This window comes from Taeniopygia guttata, chromosome Z (genome assembly GCF_048771995.1).
Source record: "Taeniopygia guttata chromosome Z, bTaeGut7.mat, whole genome shotgun sequence".
NCBI classification, from domain to species: domain Eukaryota; kingdom Metazoa; phylum Chordata; class Aves; order Passeriformes; family Estrildidae; genus Taeniopygia; species Taeniopygia guttata.
The window spans coordinates 75,296,753-75,312,434 of NC_133063.1; the positions used below are offsets into that span (position 1 = coordinate 75,296,753).

Below are 15,682 nucleotides of genomic sequence, written 5' to 3' on the forward strand. Positions count from 1 at the left end.
AATCACGTCACTTTTGTGAAAGCTAGACACATAAAAAGAGTATGACATCTGCCTGACACTACACTACACTTTGAAGCTTAGCCTAATTGTCCTTTTCATTGGTTTCCCACCATCACACTGGAATACCATGGGAAGGAATTAAAGAGAAAACACTGTATTATAATTAATAGCAACTAATATGTATTCAAGCCTGGCAGGGAGTCCCCATCTTCTCTGGCAGAAATCCCTTGCAAGCATTTTCATCTGTAGCTGAGAAGAGAGCAAGAACGATCTGAGCATTTTGCTCAGAGGACTGTGTTTCCTTAATGAGACAGAAGAGGAAACAAGGACAAGCTGAATAAGAACGAGGGTGCAAGAAGAAGGATGTTCAGCTTTTTTGAAGGCCTATGGGCATCCTAAAGGATGCTCAAGAATGATGAAGGATTTAAAGCAGAGACAATTAGTAACAAACAAAATTACTTTTATAAATTTTTTTGCATATTTCTTCATGTTAAATGAAATACTTTTGTGCTTAATATGTATTTCTTTCTTCTCTGGCATGGTGCTAGGAAGTGGTGAGGCCACACCTTGAGTGCTGTGTCCAGTTCTGGGCCCCTCAGTTTGGCAAGGATGCTGAGATGCTTGAGCATGTCCAGAGGAGGGCAATGAGGGGCTTGGAGCACAAGCCCTGTAAAGAACAGTTGAGAGAGCTGGAGTCGTTTATCCTAGAGAAAAGGAGACTCAGAGGTGACCATATCATTCTGTCCAACTTCCTGAAAGTTGGCTTTAGTCAGGTGGGGGTTGGTCTCTTCTCCCAGACAACCACTGACAGAATGAGAAGTCACAGTCTTAAGCTGCACCAGAAGATTAGGCTAGACGTTAGGAAAAATTTCTTCACTGAAAGAATGGTTGGGCACTGGAATCCAATCCAATCCACTGCCCAGGGAGGTGGTGGAGTCACTGTCCATGGAGGTATTTAAAAAAAGGCTGGATGTGGCACTCAGTGCCATGGTTTAGTTGATGAGGAGGTCACAGGTTGGACTCTATGATCTCAAAGGTCTTTTCCAACATAGTTCACTCTGTGAGTCTGATTCTGTACTTCTGTGAAGTGCACTCAAGTCCTGCTGCATAACAGAATCAAATAATGGTTAAGGTTGAAAAAGATTTCTGAGATCCATATTCTGAAGATGAGGAAAGTGGAAGTGCTGAGGCTACTTCAGCCATGCAGGAGCTGAGCATTACCCATGAGCTGGTGTAAGCTGAACTGCCTGGCCTTACTTCTCTGAGGATATAGCTTCAGGTAAACAAGGTTTGCAATAGCTCTAATGGCAATGAGCACAGACATGATGGCACGTCTCACCTAGGCCATGAGAAGAGTAAGAACATGAGTTTTTTGCAAAATGAGAAAAAAGCTGGGAGGTTGCTGGGTAACTGTCCAGGCAAAGGCTACCCAACCTCTGTCAAATGTCTTTTGTGTGAGCTGACAGTTTCAATGACATCTCAGAAAAGTACCCAAACAGCAGGAGCAAATAAAGCACAACAGTTCGTGGTGAATGAAAAAGTTGGAAAATTTTAAAGACCAATATGTAGGAGCACAACAGCATCTACCAAGCCATTATAAATAATTCACTACTATGTCAAAAACTTTGAGTATTGTTCTTTATTTTCCTGAGAAGTATGAATACAGGTTTTCTTTGTTTTGGCAGAAGAGTGACAGTACTGTATTTTTCTGCATTCAGTGAAGGAAGTGCCAGAATTGTAAGCTCAGCTTTATATAACAGAAGGTTACTTCTTTCACCAATAATATGTACCATATTTATATCTTTAAAAAAAAGTACAGCTTATAAGATAAACAATTCATTTTCTGCAGATGTACGTCCTGTAGTTTTCCATTTTGGAAATAGGACTAGAGATGGGAATAGGAGAAAATTGCCAAAGAGACCTACTTCTCACTGGGGACTAAGACATGACAGAGATTTATATCACACCCATTTTCATGCAGAGGGTGTCATTTGCATATGAGTTATAGCCTTGTCACACAGAGCAAGAAAGTCAGCAACTAGCTAAATTCTCACTTGTGGGAGATGTTTTGCTGGCCTGTGGCACCTTATCAGCAGGCAGAAAAGGGGTGCTGCGATAATGAAAATATCTCATTCTTCCTATATCTTGATAAAGTTGTTCAAGAAAAACAATGCAGCCTCAGACTGTAGTGATGCTGTAAATCCTCACTTCAGTGCTGGTATCTTCCCTGTTCAACAGAGAAAAAATGCTCCCTCCATACTTCTGAAGGAATCATTTTTACAGCAACCTACAGCTTGTAGGGAGAAGGTAGGATGACTATTCATGGCACACTTTCATAAGAAGTACTTATCATCTTATTCTTGCCCTGCTCCCACTGCAAAACAACAGCCACCTTCTATTAAAAAATTTAATGAGATCTTTGTAAAACCTACATTTTCATAACTCAGGAATATCCCTTTCAAAAATAGGACAAAGGTATCAGTACACGGACTCAGAAGTCCATGGACTGAAGTACAGGACTCAGAAGAAAACAGCTACAGATGTTCAATGATTGTCATGATTTATGTTCAGTTTGCTTGGATTTTGGATTGGGACCTGAACAACACAGCAGGTGAGATGATGCCATCCTTATTCGTACAGGTAATGTTGTTATGAACAGACCAGCTGGACTGCAAGACTAGCACTTAAGCAGAAGCGAATATGGCATAGTCATTAATTCCTGGGGATTAATGACTGGCTGAGAGTTGATGATAGCCAGAAACACAGGCAGTCATTAATCTTAATCTTCAAGAAATTATGTCTATCAAGGTCATTATTTCTGTAATAAGATAAAAGCAAACAAATACCTAATGTCATACAGATATTTATATTTTTAATGATGTCTCAGCTGCAATATAAAGTTCATGTCTCATTAACAAACATCCTATACATTCACCTGCTAGAGTGGCTGAACTCTTATCTTCTTAGAAGCTTTATGCTGAGATCAAGATTTTGAAGGGGAGAAGCCTTCTTTGTCTAGACTGTTAAACCCACAGCATGACTGCACACCTGCCTGAATATAAAGAGCCAAATATTCATCAACTCCCACTGATCTCAGATATTACTCATCTGTCAGAGGTGGGCTGAGCACCTTGCAAGCCTACTGATTCTGGAGAGTTTGCAAGTTGGCTTTCACAAGACAGCCACAAGCCATACAAAGCCACATGAATGTGAAAAGGGAAAAGGAAGGACAGGTTCACAAGTGTGTAATAATATATTGGGACTACTCTGTTTATCCACATCTTTGGGAAGTAAATCTTACTGTCTCATTTCGTGTTATACTACTTGCAATCAAGCGCATTTTTAATATGCCTTCAGTTGCAGTAGAGGTTGGTTCTGACTTCACAAATGAATTATTCAGAAGTAAATTTGATGAGCTGGTTTTCTATAAATACACTGAATGTTAATGCAGTAATAATGGTGTGTAGGTCAAGCTGATCTTTAACAGTCACATGGCCTGTTTATGCACTCTATACAGCTTTTGCTACCAAGAGGATGCAGATGGGACTTCTTCTCTGTCCCCTTGCAAAATACAACTCCAAATGACAGTGCAATGTGCCTTCTCATGCCCCCGTTTCCCTTGCAATTGTTCAAAAGAATGTTACAGTGAATTTTATTACTGATTTAAAGAGAAAGAAAAGCTGGATCTCTCAGCAGCAGTGCAAAAATTAGAAATGCAACTTCTAAAGGCAATATTAGATCTAGAAGCCCTCAAGAATTAAGCACAGACTTTAGCCACGCTCTTCCAGCCACCAAAAACACTTGGCAGCAACAGCTGCAATGTTGCTGGTGTCTGATCAGGAAGTGATCAGACTAATGGACCCAGCAGTCCAGGGAGACAGCAGGCAGTGAAGAAGCCATCTTATGGAAGAAGACTGAAAGAAGGTCGGTGCAGTATGAGAAAGGCCAAGAAGTAAATGCTAGATAAATCCAGAGAAAGGAAATGAGACAAGGAGGAGGAAGATGTAAGGAGCATGCACAAGTGCAGGTGCTGCCAGAGTCCTCATGTATATGTTAGCTTTGATAGACACCTTTCAAACTTTTTTTTATTTCAGAGTGGTACTTTTTAATGCTTTCATAAACTGCTCTTTTTCTGCACATCCAACAAATTCAGCAAATGATGCAATGTTTTTGACCTATTGATCTAAGTCATCATCTGGCAGAAATACTGAGGAAATTTAGGCTGACTAAAGTAAGAATGAAAAAAATTTATAACATCTTTCTGCTATTCCTTTGAGTCTGATCCATACTTGCACCAAATTATTTGGAAGAAACCCTTTAGCCTCACAGGCCATGCAGCAGGTCCATCATCATTCATTACATGAGTACAGCAGAGCTGCTTTTCTTTGCTTACACAAAGATCAAAATTGTTGAGTTTTTTTTGGTAGAGGAAAGGACATGTATATTGGAGAGAGCCACATGGGTCAGAGAAGGCACCAGGTACTCCTTTACATTTCTACATCTTCCCAGATAATGGATTTATAAAGCAAAGGACTGATTTCTCAGACACTTTTAATAAATACTATTTATTTCAATTTGTAATAATTAAATGCTATCAGTAAGTAAGTAATTAAAAATTACTTAGCTGGCGTGGTAAAAGACTCTTAAAATAAAGATGATGCACTAATTTGGTTCTTCAATGTCATTATACACAGATTAAAACACAAAAAGATGAGGAGAATTTGATCGGTAAAATTCATACAGATCCAAGCAGATAATTAATATTGTATACAGGAGGTACCCACATCCATTTTCACACACAGTTTTTAAGTGAATGTAAGATTAAAATACAATGACATCCACATGTATTAACTAGCATTACCTGCTTCAACCTGACACAGTATTTATACAAAAGGAAATTTTTCTTTCATGGAAGTTTGCAGAATAAGCTGAATACAGAATAATTAATACAGAAATTCAAAAGCTTAAAATCTCTGAAAACAACATGAGTGTGTTCAGTGGAGATATCCAGTACTCCTCTTTGCCCTTCAAACTGCCTGCTGTGCAAAAGATCTTGAAAGCTATGCCTGTGTATAAATGAGGTGGTGTCTCAGAAAAGGTTAACAATGCGTGACAGAAACATGGATGCATTTTTCTCAGACTTTTCCTACAGTCTGTTTATAACAAGCTAAAACCAGAGTTCCAAATGGAAAAACAAGTGATTGAATGAATTGCACTTTCATGCTTTCATGAACTAAAATTTGAATTCTGTAAAGTCAGCAAAAGCTTGAAATACCGGCTTCTTTATATATACCAACTTATCTGCACATACATATATATACCAAATATCTGCACATACATAGACTATTTTCCAGCAGTTTTTTGTCCATTTCTTCATGGAAGTTTTGCATTAAAATACAGAGTTTACTTTAAATGTAGGTAGATTTTTTCTGCTTTGTAAATTTAACTCAGTGTGCTAGTTTTAATGAAACATCCAGATAATGAAATGGCTACTGCCTTGCACTTACTTGAAGGCCACAATATATTTCTATTCCCAGTTTTTCTAAAGCCTACTACTTCCAGGACAAATGTAAGACTTTGGAAAGGAAAGAATCTGTAAGCAGTGAAGCACTACATGCGAAAAAACCCTGAAGAAATTGTTACTGGATTAATTTAAGTAAGACTTATACATTGCAAACATCTCTATCAATCCACAATCAATCAAGCATTTCAATTGTATCAGTCGTTTTACTGACATAATGAAAATCAGAATTGAGTTACTTGACAAACTTAATTATAAGTAATACCTGTTTGTCAGAAGTGTTCGGCTTTTATCTCTCTCAAGATGAATTTCAGATTTCAAACCTCTTTTGTCCTTCACTGTTGTGAAGGGGAAAACCTCTGGATCACACTACACAGTGCAAGCTTACTACAGCAGAAAAGTAGACAGGTCTGAACACTGAACAAGCTATGTATGGGAAACAAGTGAAATAAGCTTGAGCAATGGAAAAATACCTGAGAGATTATATTATTCTCAATTTACATTAGGTTTAGTTTGTGCTCCAGTCAACAATTCTAGCTTTCTTGTACTCTTCAATCTGTTATGTATGCTCATGTGAAGTGCTATATATAGTTTTTGGTCACTAAAGTTTGAAAGGTCTGTCAGTAGTATTTAGGTCTCTTTAAAACATACCTATTCCTTCACAAGTGCTATTTCTCAAGACAACTATTACTGCAGCAAGAGAGGTTCTACAGACACACAGACATCAAATAACACATGAATTTTTTGGTTCTTCTACTAGAATCTGAGAGTCAGATCAACCCACAATTATAAAGCCAAAATGGTTTTCCTGCCAGCTTCTCAGATCAAAGCAGTGGTCTTCTTGCTAATTTGTTAAAGAAATAATAAATCACACCATACTTCGATAAAGCAAATAAACTGTTTACATACATGTAGCACAGAGGTATCTTGGCTGCATTTTTACTAACGTCAGCATTAAACAACCTGAAGTCAAAGAAACAGAATCTCATTCTTTTCTACAGTGCATATGACAAATTATCCACCACTGTGACATTTTTTTAAAATAAAATCAAAACCAGAGAGGAAAACAAATAAAAATCTTTATGAAAGTACAGGATGATACAGTTTGTGTAGCTTTTATGTATCTGCTGGAGTCAGAAGAGAAGAGAATCAGTACTTATGCATCGACCAAGTGACCAGTTTTAATTTCACTGTAATGAACACATTTCCTAAGTTGAAAGTCTTGGTGGGAGTATGTATATCACACCATAAAAGTGCAGAACTCTCTCAGAAAATCCAGACACATTCAGAAAAGACTGATGAAAGCAACAGAAATGCAAAAAACAGTTTCATGGAGGAAAAGAAAAATAAAACATTTTGTTTGCTTTTGCATCAGGAAAGAAAAAAAAAAAAAAAAAAAAAGGCATACCTTCGGCAAGTGGGTCAAGTGTGTGAATCATGAGCTGGAAGATGCTGTTCCTCATTAGACTGTTGTGGAGAGATGCAGAGCTTCCTCCCCTCTGGAGACGTGGCTTGGTCTAGGGTAAAAAATGTGGTGAAGAATTTAGGGTCTTTTTGTTGTTTGTGTGGAATATGAATTAATCTCACACCTCACTGCACAATGAAACTATAGCAGGTTATGTTAAGCTACAAACTTCACCCATTGCCATAACTATAGATAATGTCTCTGGAGGGGATGGATTGTCAGAACAGACATTAGTCTCCCAGACTCAGGAAAAAAACATGGCAAAAAGAATCCTTCTCATTGAAAACTCATTAAGTGTTAAGAAAATGAAAGCTCATACTTGCATCAGGAAGACCTAATAATTTAATTCTTCGTAGAACCTTTTGCTTGAATCCCTGAATTTATAATTTTTATTACTTCAGTACATTGCAAATATGTGTATGATCAAAACTATGGAGAAAAAGGGAAGACAGTAGTACTCTTTTTAAATGGCACTCAGTCAGAAAGATGCTCCTTGCTTTGGCTGAATCCACTAAAGTCTCATGGCAAAAAGAGATTGAAAGTGTGGTAAGACAGTACAGAATCTAGTGTACAAGCATCTTTTGCATGCTTGTAATTGAATACAAAACATACTCTGAGATTCTGTTCCCCATACAATTGTCTAGTACAATAATCAACGCACTGTATATATCTCACAGAGGAAGACTTTTTTTGTGGCTATCTGTTTCGATAAAAAGGGTAGTGAGACCCAACAGACTACTGACTAGAAAACCCTGAAATCCAATTAGAAAGAAAATAATATTTGGCAATAATGCATGGATTAATCTTTGGCATCATACATATATAAAGTGATAACTTATAGAAAACAATAAAGAAGATTAATTTACTGCTTTATGTTTGGAAATAAATTATTTAAACGCTACTGCAGTATAGGAAAAGAATGAAATCCCAGCAATTTAGAAAAATGTTGATGCATGGCAAACTAATGTAAGGCTTGCCTCACCACCCTCCTGAGAAACAAATACTCAGATGCATAATTGCTGCCTACCGTCAACGTTTGGTCATCCTTGTCTCCAGCATTAGGTGACTGCATGAATGGGAAAAAGAACAAAAAGAACTGTCAGATAGAGCACACAAGGAGTGGAAAGGCAGTAGAACATCACACATGTTTGATCCTATGAATTCTGTTGTGATTGATTTTTGAACAACTCAAGGCATCCTACTGATCAAGTAAATCAGAGTAAATTCACACTGCAATATGCAAGAGCCTTTTACTCTTGTCAGTTTCTTGGACAGGAACTGGTGTCATTTCAGGCCTGGTATAGCAGCTGGGATGTATATTCATGTCATACAAATAACCCAGGGAGGCAAACTCCCTGTACAGGAACCAATTTGAGAGAGTGAAGATAGAAGACTAGGGGCAACAAGAAACTCAGGATTGACCAACTGTTTCACAAAAAGCCTAAAAAGACTAACCTTCGTATTTTGCAGGAAGAGACTAGGCAAAGAAATGAAAAAATATGTTTCAGATTACCACTCCCTACAAATTAACATGTAGCTCTGATTAAGGGCAACCAATATGGTGCACATTGCCCTGCCATGAAAGAAAATGACACTCTGAATGGGTCTTAAATTATTTTCTCAGACTCTTTAGTGCTATGCAATACACAGAAAACAAATTACATCACAACCGTTCTACAGAACAATCTCTCCCATTCAGTGAAACACAGTTTTTAGACACACATCAACAGTAATTTTTTGGACATGTCTTTTGGGTTAACTAACTTTGAAGGTTAAGTGGAAGGCAAGCAGCCATGAATAAACACTGATGACAGAGCAATTCCTCTATGTTCCATAATAAATACAAGAATAATGAGAACCAAACTCCTTGTCAAAAATGTACTATTACTGCTCTAACCATTAACTCAAAGAAAAGATAAGCAGACAACAAAAACATCTTTGTTCTAATAAAGGAATTTTATGCTCTATTGAAGTTTTATGCTCTATTGAAGAAAACTATCACAAAAAGAACTTTGCAAGGAATAAAAAGAAAAGAAAACAAAAAGAAAATACAAAATCCGTGTTCTAAAATTTCATTTTAAAAGTAGATGCATCTAAGAAAATATTGGCCTAATGTGTACACATGTGTGGTTATATATTACAGATATCTGTGCGTTTCAGACACAAACACACAAAAAATTATCAAATTCTCAATTTATATATGAGTATTTTGAGGGACCTTCACAGAAAAAAAATCCATCTCACAGCAAAATTTGCAAGAAAGTAAAAAGGACAAGCTGGGAAAGGCTTTTATTGTCTCCAAAAAAAGCAGTTTAGGGTTGTTGAGTCCTAAGGATCAGTGGGTATAGTTATAGAAGTAAAGTCTGTGATAGGTGGATAAATGTGCAGAAGTGGAACTTGATTAGAAGTTAAAAAAATGTATTATTTGGAACTTTGATTTTCTGAATATAGGAAATCCATTTAAAAATTCTTAATATTGAAAGATATGAGAATGTATAATTGATGAAACTGAGTACATTGTACTTTCTATCTGACAAAGGTCTGAAGACTATCACTATTCAAAATTTCATGTTGAATGAAACACTTCTCATTTATTTGAAAAAGAATGAGATGAAGTTAAATGAATGTATAAAAACAGCTAGTTGATAATTTGCACCACATAATTCAATTAGTAAAAGATAATTATATAAAAAAGAAAAGAATAATGAGACACATTTTCCATATGCATTAAGGAAACAGAAGTGTGAAATAATTTCATTATTTGCCAATATAAATTGGGGCATACACCATGAAATGGATTTTTAAAATTATTTTTTCCACACATGATTAGCCATGCAATTGTTTCTGAGTTTAACTTGCCAGTTAAGTTATATTCTAGCAGAAATATTCAGAACAATTTCAAAAACAGGTATGTAAACAATCATTTGACAGTCTGGTGATACTAAATACTTGTATTTCCTGGATTGTATCTTGGAGAAATAATTAAAAATCCACCTTTCGATAGTGTCTTAAACTATGGCAATGAAAAATTCAGTTATGTTGCTGTTTACAGTATTGGATGGTGTTTGGTCTCAACTAGGATGGAAAATTAAACTATTTTACCATTGGCAAAAAGAATCCTTCTTTGAACTTTGAAGTTTTGAACATGGTCTTTGCTATTTAACTTGGTATCATACAGTGCATGGGAAAGTATCTTAAAGTATCATTTTTCCCTTGCAGAAATATTGAGTATTCAGGCATTTTGTGCCATCTGCCTTTAAGGCAACACCTAAAAACTGTTGTTGCCTTGCACTGGGAGTGAATGCTGCATTTATGGACACACTCAACAATGCTATTTAAAAGAAAATACATGGTTTCTGTAAAGATAGGTTTGTTCTTAAATCATGACAACTGTTGCATATCAGTTCCATTAGGATCAGAAAGAGATTAAGGTTCCATATTTTATACATTACAAACATTTCTGGATATTTTACTAGTAAAAATTAACTTTTGCGATTACTTGCTTTAATTTCTTTAAAACCATAAATTCATTATGATTCTGCAAAGTGGAAAAAAAAAGTTTTCTAGCATATCTTCTTATTCAAAATATTTGGGGCACAATCCATTATCCTGTTTTTATCAGAATTATAAAATGATTAATCATTACACAGATCACTAATTGTTTTAGATAATTCAATGGAGTATTTGTTAGTTTTCCCATATCCCATGGCAGGACATAAGAATTTGTCCATCCTCCTGACGCCATCAATGATCATGTATTCAAGCTTGCTTCAGGTGAGCTAAAAGTCTTAAAACATTTTGTTTCAGGAAGGATACATTAAAAATGTCTACTTGCTATGGAGAAACGGTTTCTGGAATTTTTTTATATGTTTCTCTTCCTCAGTGAACTATGTTCATCAGTGATTGAGCCTGACAACTTGCCTTGTTTGGGAACATATGTTGCTGAAAACCAGGCTTCTGAGTAATTCATGCAAGAGATGATGGCTCACTAAGTGACTGGTGAGTCTCCCAGCCCTTTCCTTTGACATAAAGGGTGTCATGACTGTCAAAGGAGGAGCAGACTCTATAAAAAACTCTAGGTATTTGACATAGAGCATCCCTGTTAACAAAAGATGGCTACTAACTTAAATTATCTGTTAGAGTGTGAAGTCCACAACCAGAGTCAGAAAGCTGACTGACTGCAGCTCGAGCTGATGTTGCCCTAATTGAAGCTTCCATGTTAAAGTAGCCAGAAACAATCAGTGAACTGGACTGCCCATTCTCTTCTCCTAACATGAGAAAAGCAAGTTGTCCAACAAAAGCAAGAAAAAATGTAATGGGATTTCAACACCCTTTCTGCAGTGTGGGTGCACATCTCTTTTCTGCTTGATAAATATTTTCCAAATATAATAATGAAAAGCTGTTAAAAATCAACCAATCAATCAGCTTTTCTGGGAATAATGGCATTTAATGACATTTGACAGTTCGCAGTGTGGTGCTGAATGCAATATGGTGTCTCCAATTATTGTATTATATGAGCCCAGACAAAAATTTGTAGAATTGCCTGAAGATGCTTTCTAGCCCAGGACTTCTGCTGCTCTCTCTTATGCCTGCTTTAACAAGTGGCATCTGGACACAGCAACTTTACAGCTGGCAGTGAGTCACCACTTGTAAGATCTCAAGTAATTTATAGAAGATAAGATTTCTTGGAGCATTTGTCTAGGATTGTCTAATCTTACACTTAAGGTCTGTAGGGTATTTTGTTAGACTGAAATGCAGAAAAATGAGATAGATTTAAAAGCCAGCCACTGAAGTCAATCTAGTTAACCTAAGACAATTTAGTTAATTTCTAAAAACCAGTATCCTAAGGAGTGCTAGTAATGCGCTTGGAATAGAACTGTTCTGCATTTCTTTGAAATTATATGGTAAGTCAAGTTAAAACATAACTAAAATTCTAGCAACAAATTCAGCTAGGCAGAATAAGCCTAATAAGCTTAGTGAGGGAACAAAAAAAAAGGTAAACTTTATCTAGTTCTCTTAATACATACATCTTTGCATTTTACCAAATTAGAATCCCTTAGAGCTCCTTTCTTTGAATACTCCAAAAAAATCCAAAGTAATAACCTTTTACCTTCTTGATGGCTGGCTCAAAAGATCAAATCCTAGTGGTCTCAATATACTTATTCTAAAATTCTAGGTATCCATGGAAATAAAAGCTGACCATCACGACCTGTAGAATCTCTGGGAGGTGCCGCAGTGGGGCCAGTTCAACTAAACTGAAGGTGACACACCTCATTACCCCACTCTCTAGATTATTTCTGTAGAAAGGTTGTAAGTAGCTGCAAGGGAATACCTCTGTATTCAAGCTATAGTAAATTGATGGTAAGGATTTTAACTTACATGTTACTGTTTAAACATGAGTATCTGAATCCAGACTGTGAATTAACACTCCATACAGGACCCTGGATCTTATTTAAAATAGAGGAAGAAAAAGCTTTAGCAACTACACTGCACAAAAATATGCTAAAGTTGTTTTTAACTTTGCATTCTTTCTTCTTTTCACCTTTCCCTTTTCTAAAAGTAAAATAAAACAGGGAGTTTTACCTAAAGAAGCAGATTTCTGTATTGCTGAGAAAAGTAAATATGATTCACAAAACCACATACAAAATTAACCTGAGGTTGTGAAGTTGCTTTACTCATCAAAATGAAGAATTTATTAAATTAGAGGTTGAACTTCCAAAGACATTAACCTGGACCACCAAAATGGAATATCTGGCTACATTTATAACTGCTTGTTTAGAGGCACCAAGTGTGAAAGCTGTAGCTCTGGAACAAGCATAATGGCTTTGTTATTTCAGATCAGTTGTCTCTTTTATGCCAGTCTATTCATGCAATTACCCAGTGTGCATACACATAGTGAATCCTCATAAATGTTCAGGAGAGATGCATCTTAGGTGATTCGAGCAGTGACAAATAGATGGTGTAAGCCTTCAGTAGGTAAATCACATGCTAAAGTTAGGTCAACTGATTTAATTCCAGATATCTGTGCATCCCACTGTGTGAAATAAGACTCTTCTAGTCAGACTGTATAACCAATTATATAGTATTTAGTTACTCATCATGTGTAAGGAAGAGTCTGCCCCATGTCTCTTACCTTCTCTGAACTTGCTTAAAGTCAGGTATCTTTGGCTTAGGATGGCAATGTAATAGCTCAAGCTTAAAGACTTCATGAGTTTTTAATCACCTTAGTGTCAAAAGTAATTACGCAGTTTTAAGTTGTCCCTCTTATCCTCATTTCAAGACTTACTAATGAAGTCACCTTTTGCTATTTTTTGAGTCAAATAATTTAACACCACAGTTCTGTATGTCTATGTAACTTTCAGGAGGGCAAGAGAATCAATAAGCAAACAAACCAACAAAAAATAAATAAATAAACAAATCTAGGTTCTTAGCAGTCATTAGATACATATGCACAAAACATGTGTTCACAAGTGACAGTTTAAGTACTTCAGTATGGATTTATGTGGATAACTTTAAAACACGTGGATTTAAAGTCTTTAATATGCTGCTACTTCATCAACAACGTTACATGAGAAAGCATAAGTGAGTGCATTAGTATAAGTTCTCAAAACTTCAGAAATTTTGGAAGTAAAATCACCTAAAAAACAAGAAGCAAAATGTAAGGAGGGGACTGGGAAGGTTTCAATCTGAACTGCAACTACACCATAGAGACCACTGACAAGAAACACTTGCTCTTCATTTCTTGTAACTCAGTCAAGCATGAGTGGCTTAGTAGGAGGCCAGCAAAAAAAGCATTTCCTGGTACTTCTTCTTGCCTAAATGCACAAAGGATCTGCTACAGATAATGGTGGTTTCGGAGTTTGCCTTAGAAATGGTCACAATACTTCCCAGAGGGGAAATTGTTTGACAAATCTCAACTGTGGCTGTTGCTATGCTGATTTGCAGCTCCTTAATAGATTTCACCGCAGTCAGTTGGCTGTATACTGCAGAGGATTCATCACATGGGCAAAAAGGCTGCAGTTTCACTGCCTTTACACCTCCAGCACCCTGGAGATCCTGAAGGACAGCTCCAGCTACAGAGAAGAAACCAGCCTGCACAGCCCTAGGGATGAAATGCTGAATCAATACATCCTCAGCTGCCCTCATCAAGTCCCTGTTCCACCAAGATCTGCTCACTTCTCTCATCTTATTTCACAGCTGTCTTTCCCCTCCAGGTAACTTTTTTCTTGCCACGATCTCCACCGACTTTATTGTCAGCTGGCAGAAATGCCTGACCAAGCTCTCTGGATAGTGGCTGCAGGAAGAATATAAGCAAATGTGTGAGGGACATGTACAATAATTAATGATATTGGGAAAACTAGCTGAGTATTGCTGACAGTGGATGTTTCCCACTGGGCTAGAAAGGGACAAAGAATAGAACATAAAACACTGGCCAAAGGGAAAATCTTGGCTAACCTGTGGGACTGCCTTTTCCATGAAACAGTAATAACATTAAAAGTGGTCTAATTCACCCATTAAAAAAAAAAAAAAAAAAAAGAAAAAAAGAGAGAGGGTCTAAAGGGAATCATCACTAATACAGTTGGTATTGAGGTACAAACATTCCAAATAACTGTTTCAAAATGTAAAATCATCATCCCTGGGAGCATGACGGCAGCTATGGGCTCGAGGAACATGGGTATCAGTTTTACACCAGTGTAACAGGCAAAATCTAGCAGTCAGCTTCTGTTCCTCCATTTCCCCATTTGTTAACTAGGAATAGAGACACAGTTTGTAAATAACTTTTTTCTTATGGAGAGGGCTGATTGCTTTAGGGGCAGGTTACTAGGTATGACTGCCCTCTTTACAGAAATTAACTGTGCTCATTTGGGTTTTGCATCTCCCACTGAGCACAACATAGAGGTTAATTTCAATAAGCTACAAAGCAAATCTTCTCTGAGAGCAGTATCTCCAACAGCTTTAGGTAAAGGATCAATATGTACCTCCAACAATGTTTTGTTAGCTAACAAACATCTAAAATTTTTTGTGCTATTTATGTCTCTAACAAGTCTGAACCTATGTGTTTACAAGAGTATATGAGAATTCATGTAATCAAAGGACACATAACACTTGCACATCCCACAGGATGCACAAGTGCTTTTTACAGCCCATATGATGTTAGACTAATTCCTGTAAGAGGGAAACAAATGAAAATATGATGCCTTAATTTTTTTATTCACCCACTAACTGGATTATGCTACAGTTCTTAGTTTTACAATGTGAAACTAGACATCATGCCTAAGACAATGTATTACTAAAAGAAAGTATCTTAATTTTACCTATCTGACTCAACAGTATTTCAGGCTCACTGCCCTCCTAACTGACACTGAATACCATCTGTCTCTATATTAGTCCTTCAGATAACCATTTTCAGCTTTTCCATGGCTGCCTCTTAGTCTTTCTGTCAAATGAAACATGGAAATAAGACAAACCATCTAAGGATTTGTCTTATACCTGGTGCAGGGGAAAGAAATGGTAGGGAAAAATCTTTTATGAAGAAATTGAGAAAAAATCTTATAGAAGAACCTGCAGATAAGAAACCAGCACTGTACTGCAAATATGCATGATGGAGCTGTGGACAGAAAAGGAAGCCAGATTTCCAAATTTCATCTAGAACATTAAATAAAACAAAAGAGTTTTCTTCAGATTAGGAGAAGAAA

General features: G+C 36.7%; 1 protein-coding gene across 4 annotated transcripts in view; it reads right to left on the reverse strand.

Moving 5' to 3' along the window:
- SLC24A2 (solute carrier family 24 member 2) overlaps nt 1-15,682 on the reverse strand; it is a 112,499-nt gene that overhangs the window by 48,318 nt on the left and 48,499 nt on the right. For all 4 annotated transcript variants that reach the window (XM_012577743.5, XM_012577744.5, XM_002191994.7 and 1 more), the window contains exons 3-4: nt 8,014-8,052; nt 6,930-7,038 (exon numbers count right to left, since the gene is read on the reverse strand). In XM_012577743.5, coding sequence (XP_012433197.2) covers nt 6,930-7,038; nt 8,014-8,052 — 148 coding nt within the window. The remainder of the gene's footprint in view (nt 1-6,929; nt 7,039-8,013; nt 8,053-15,682) is intronic.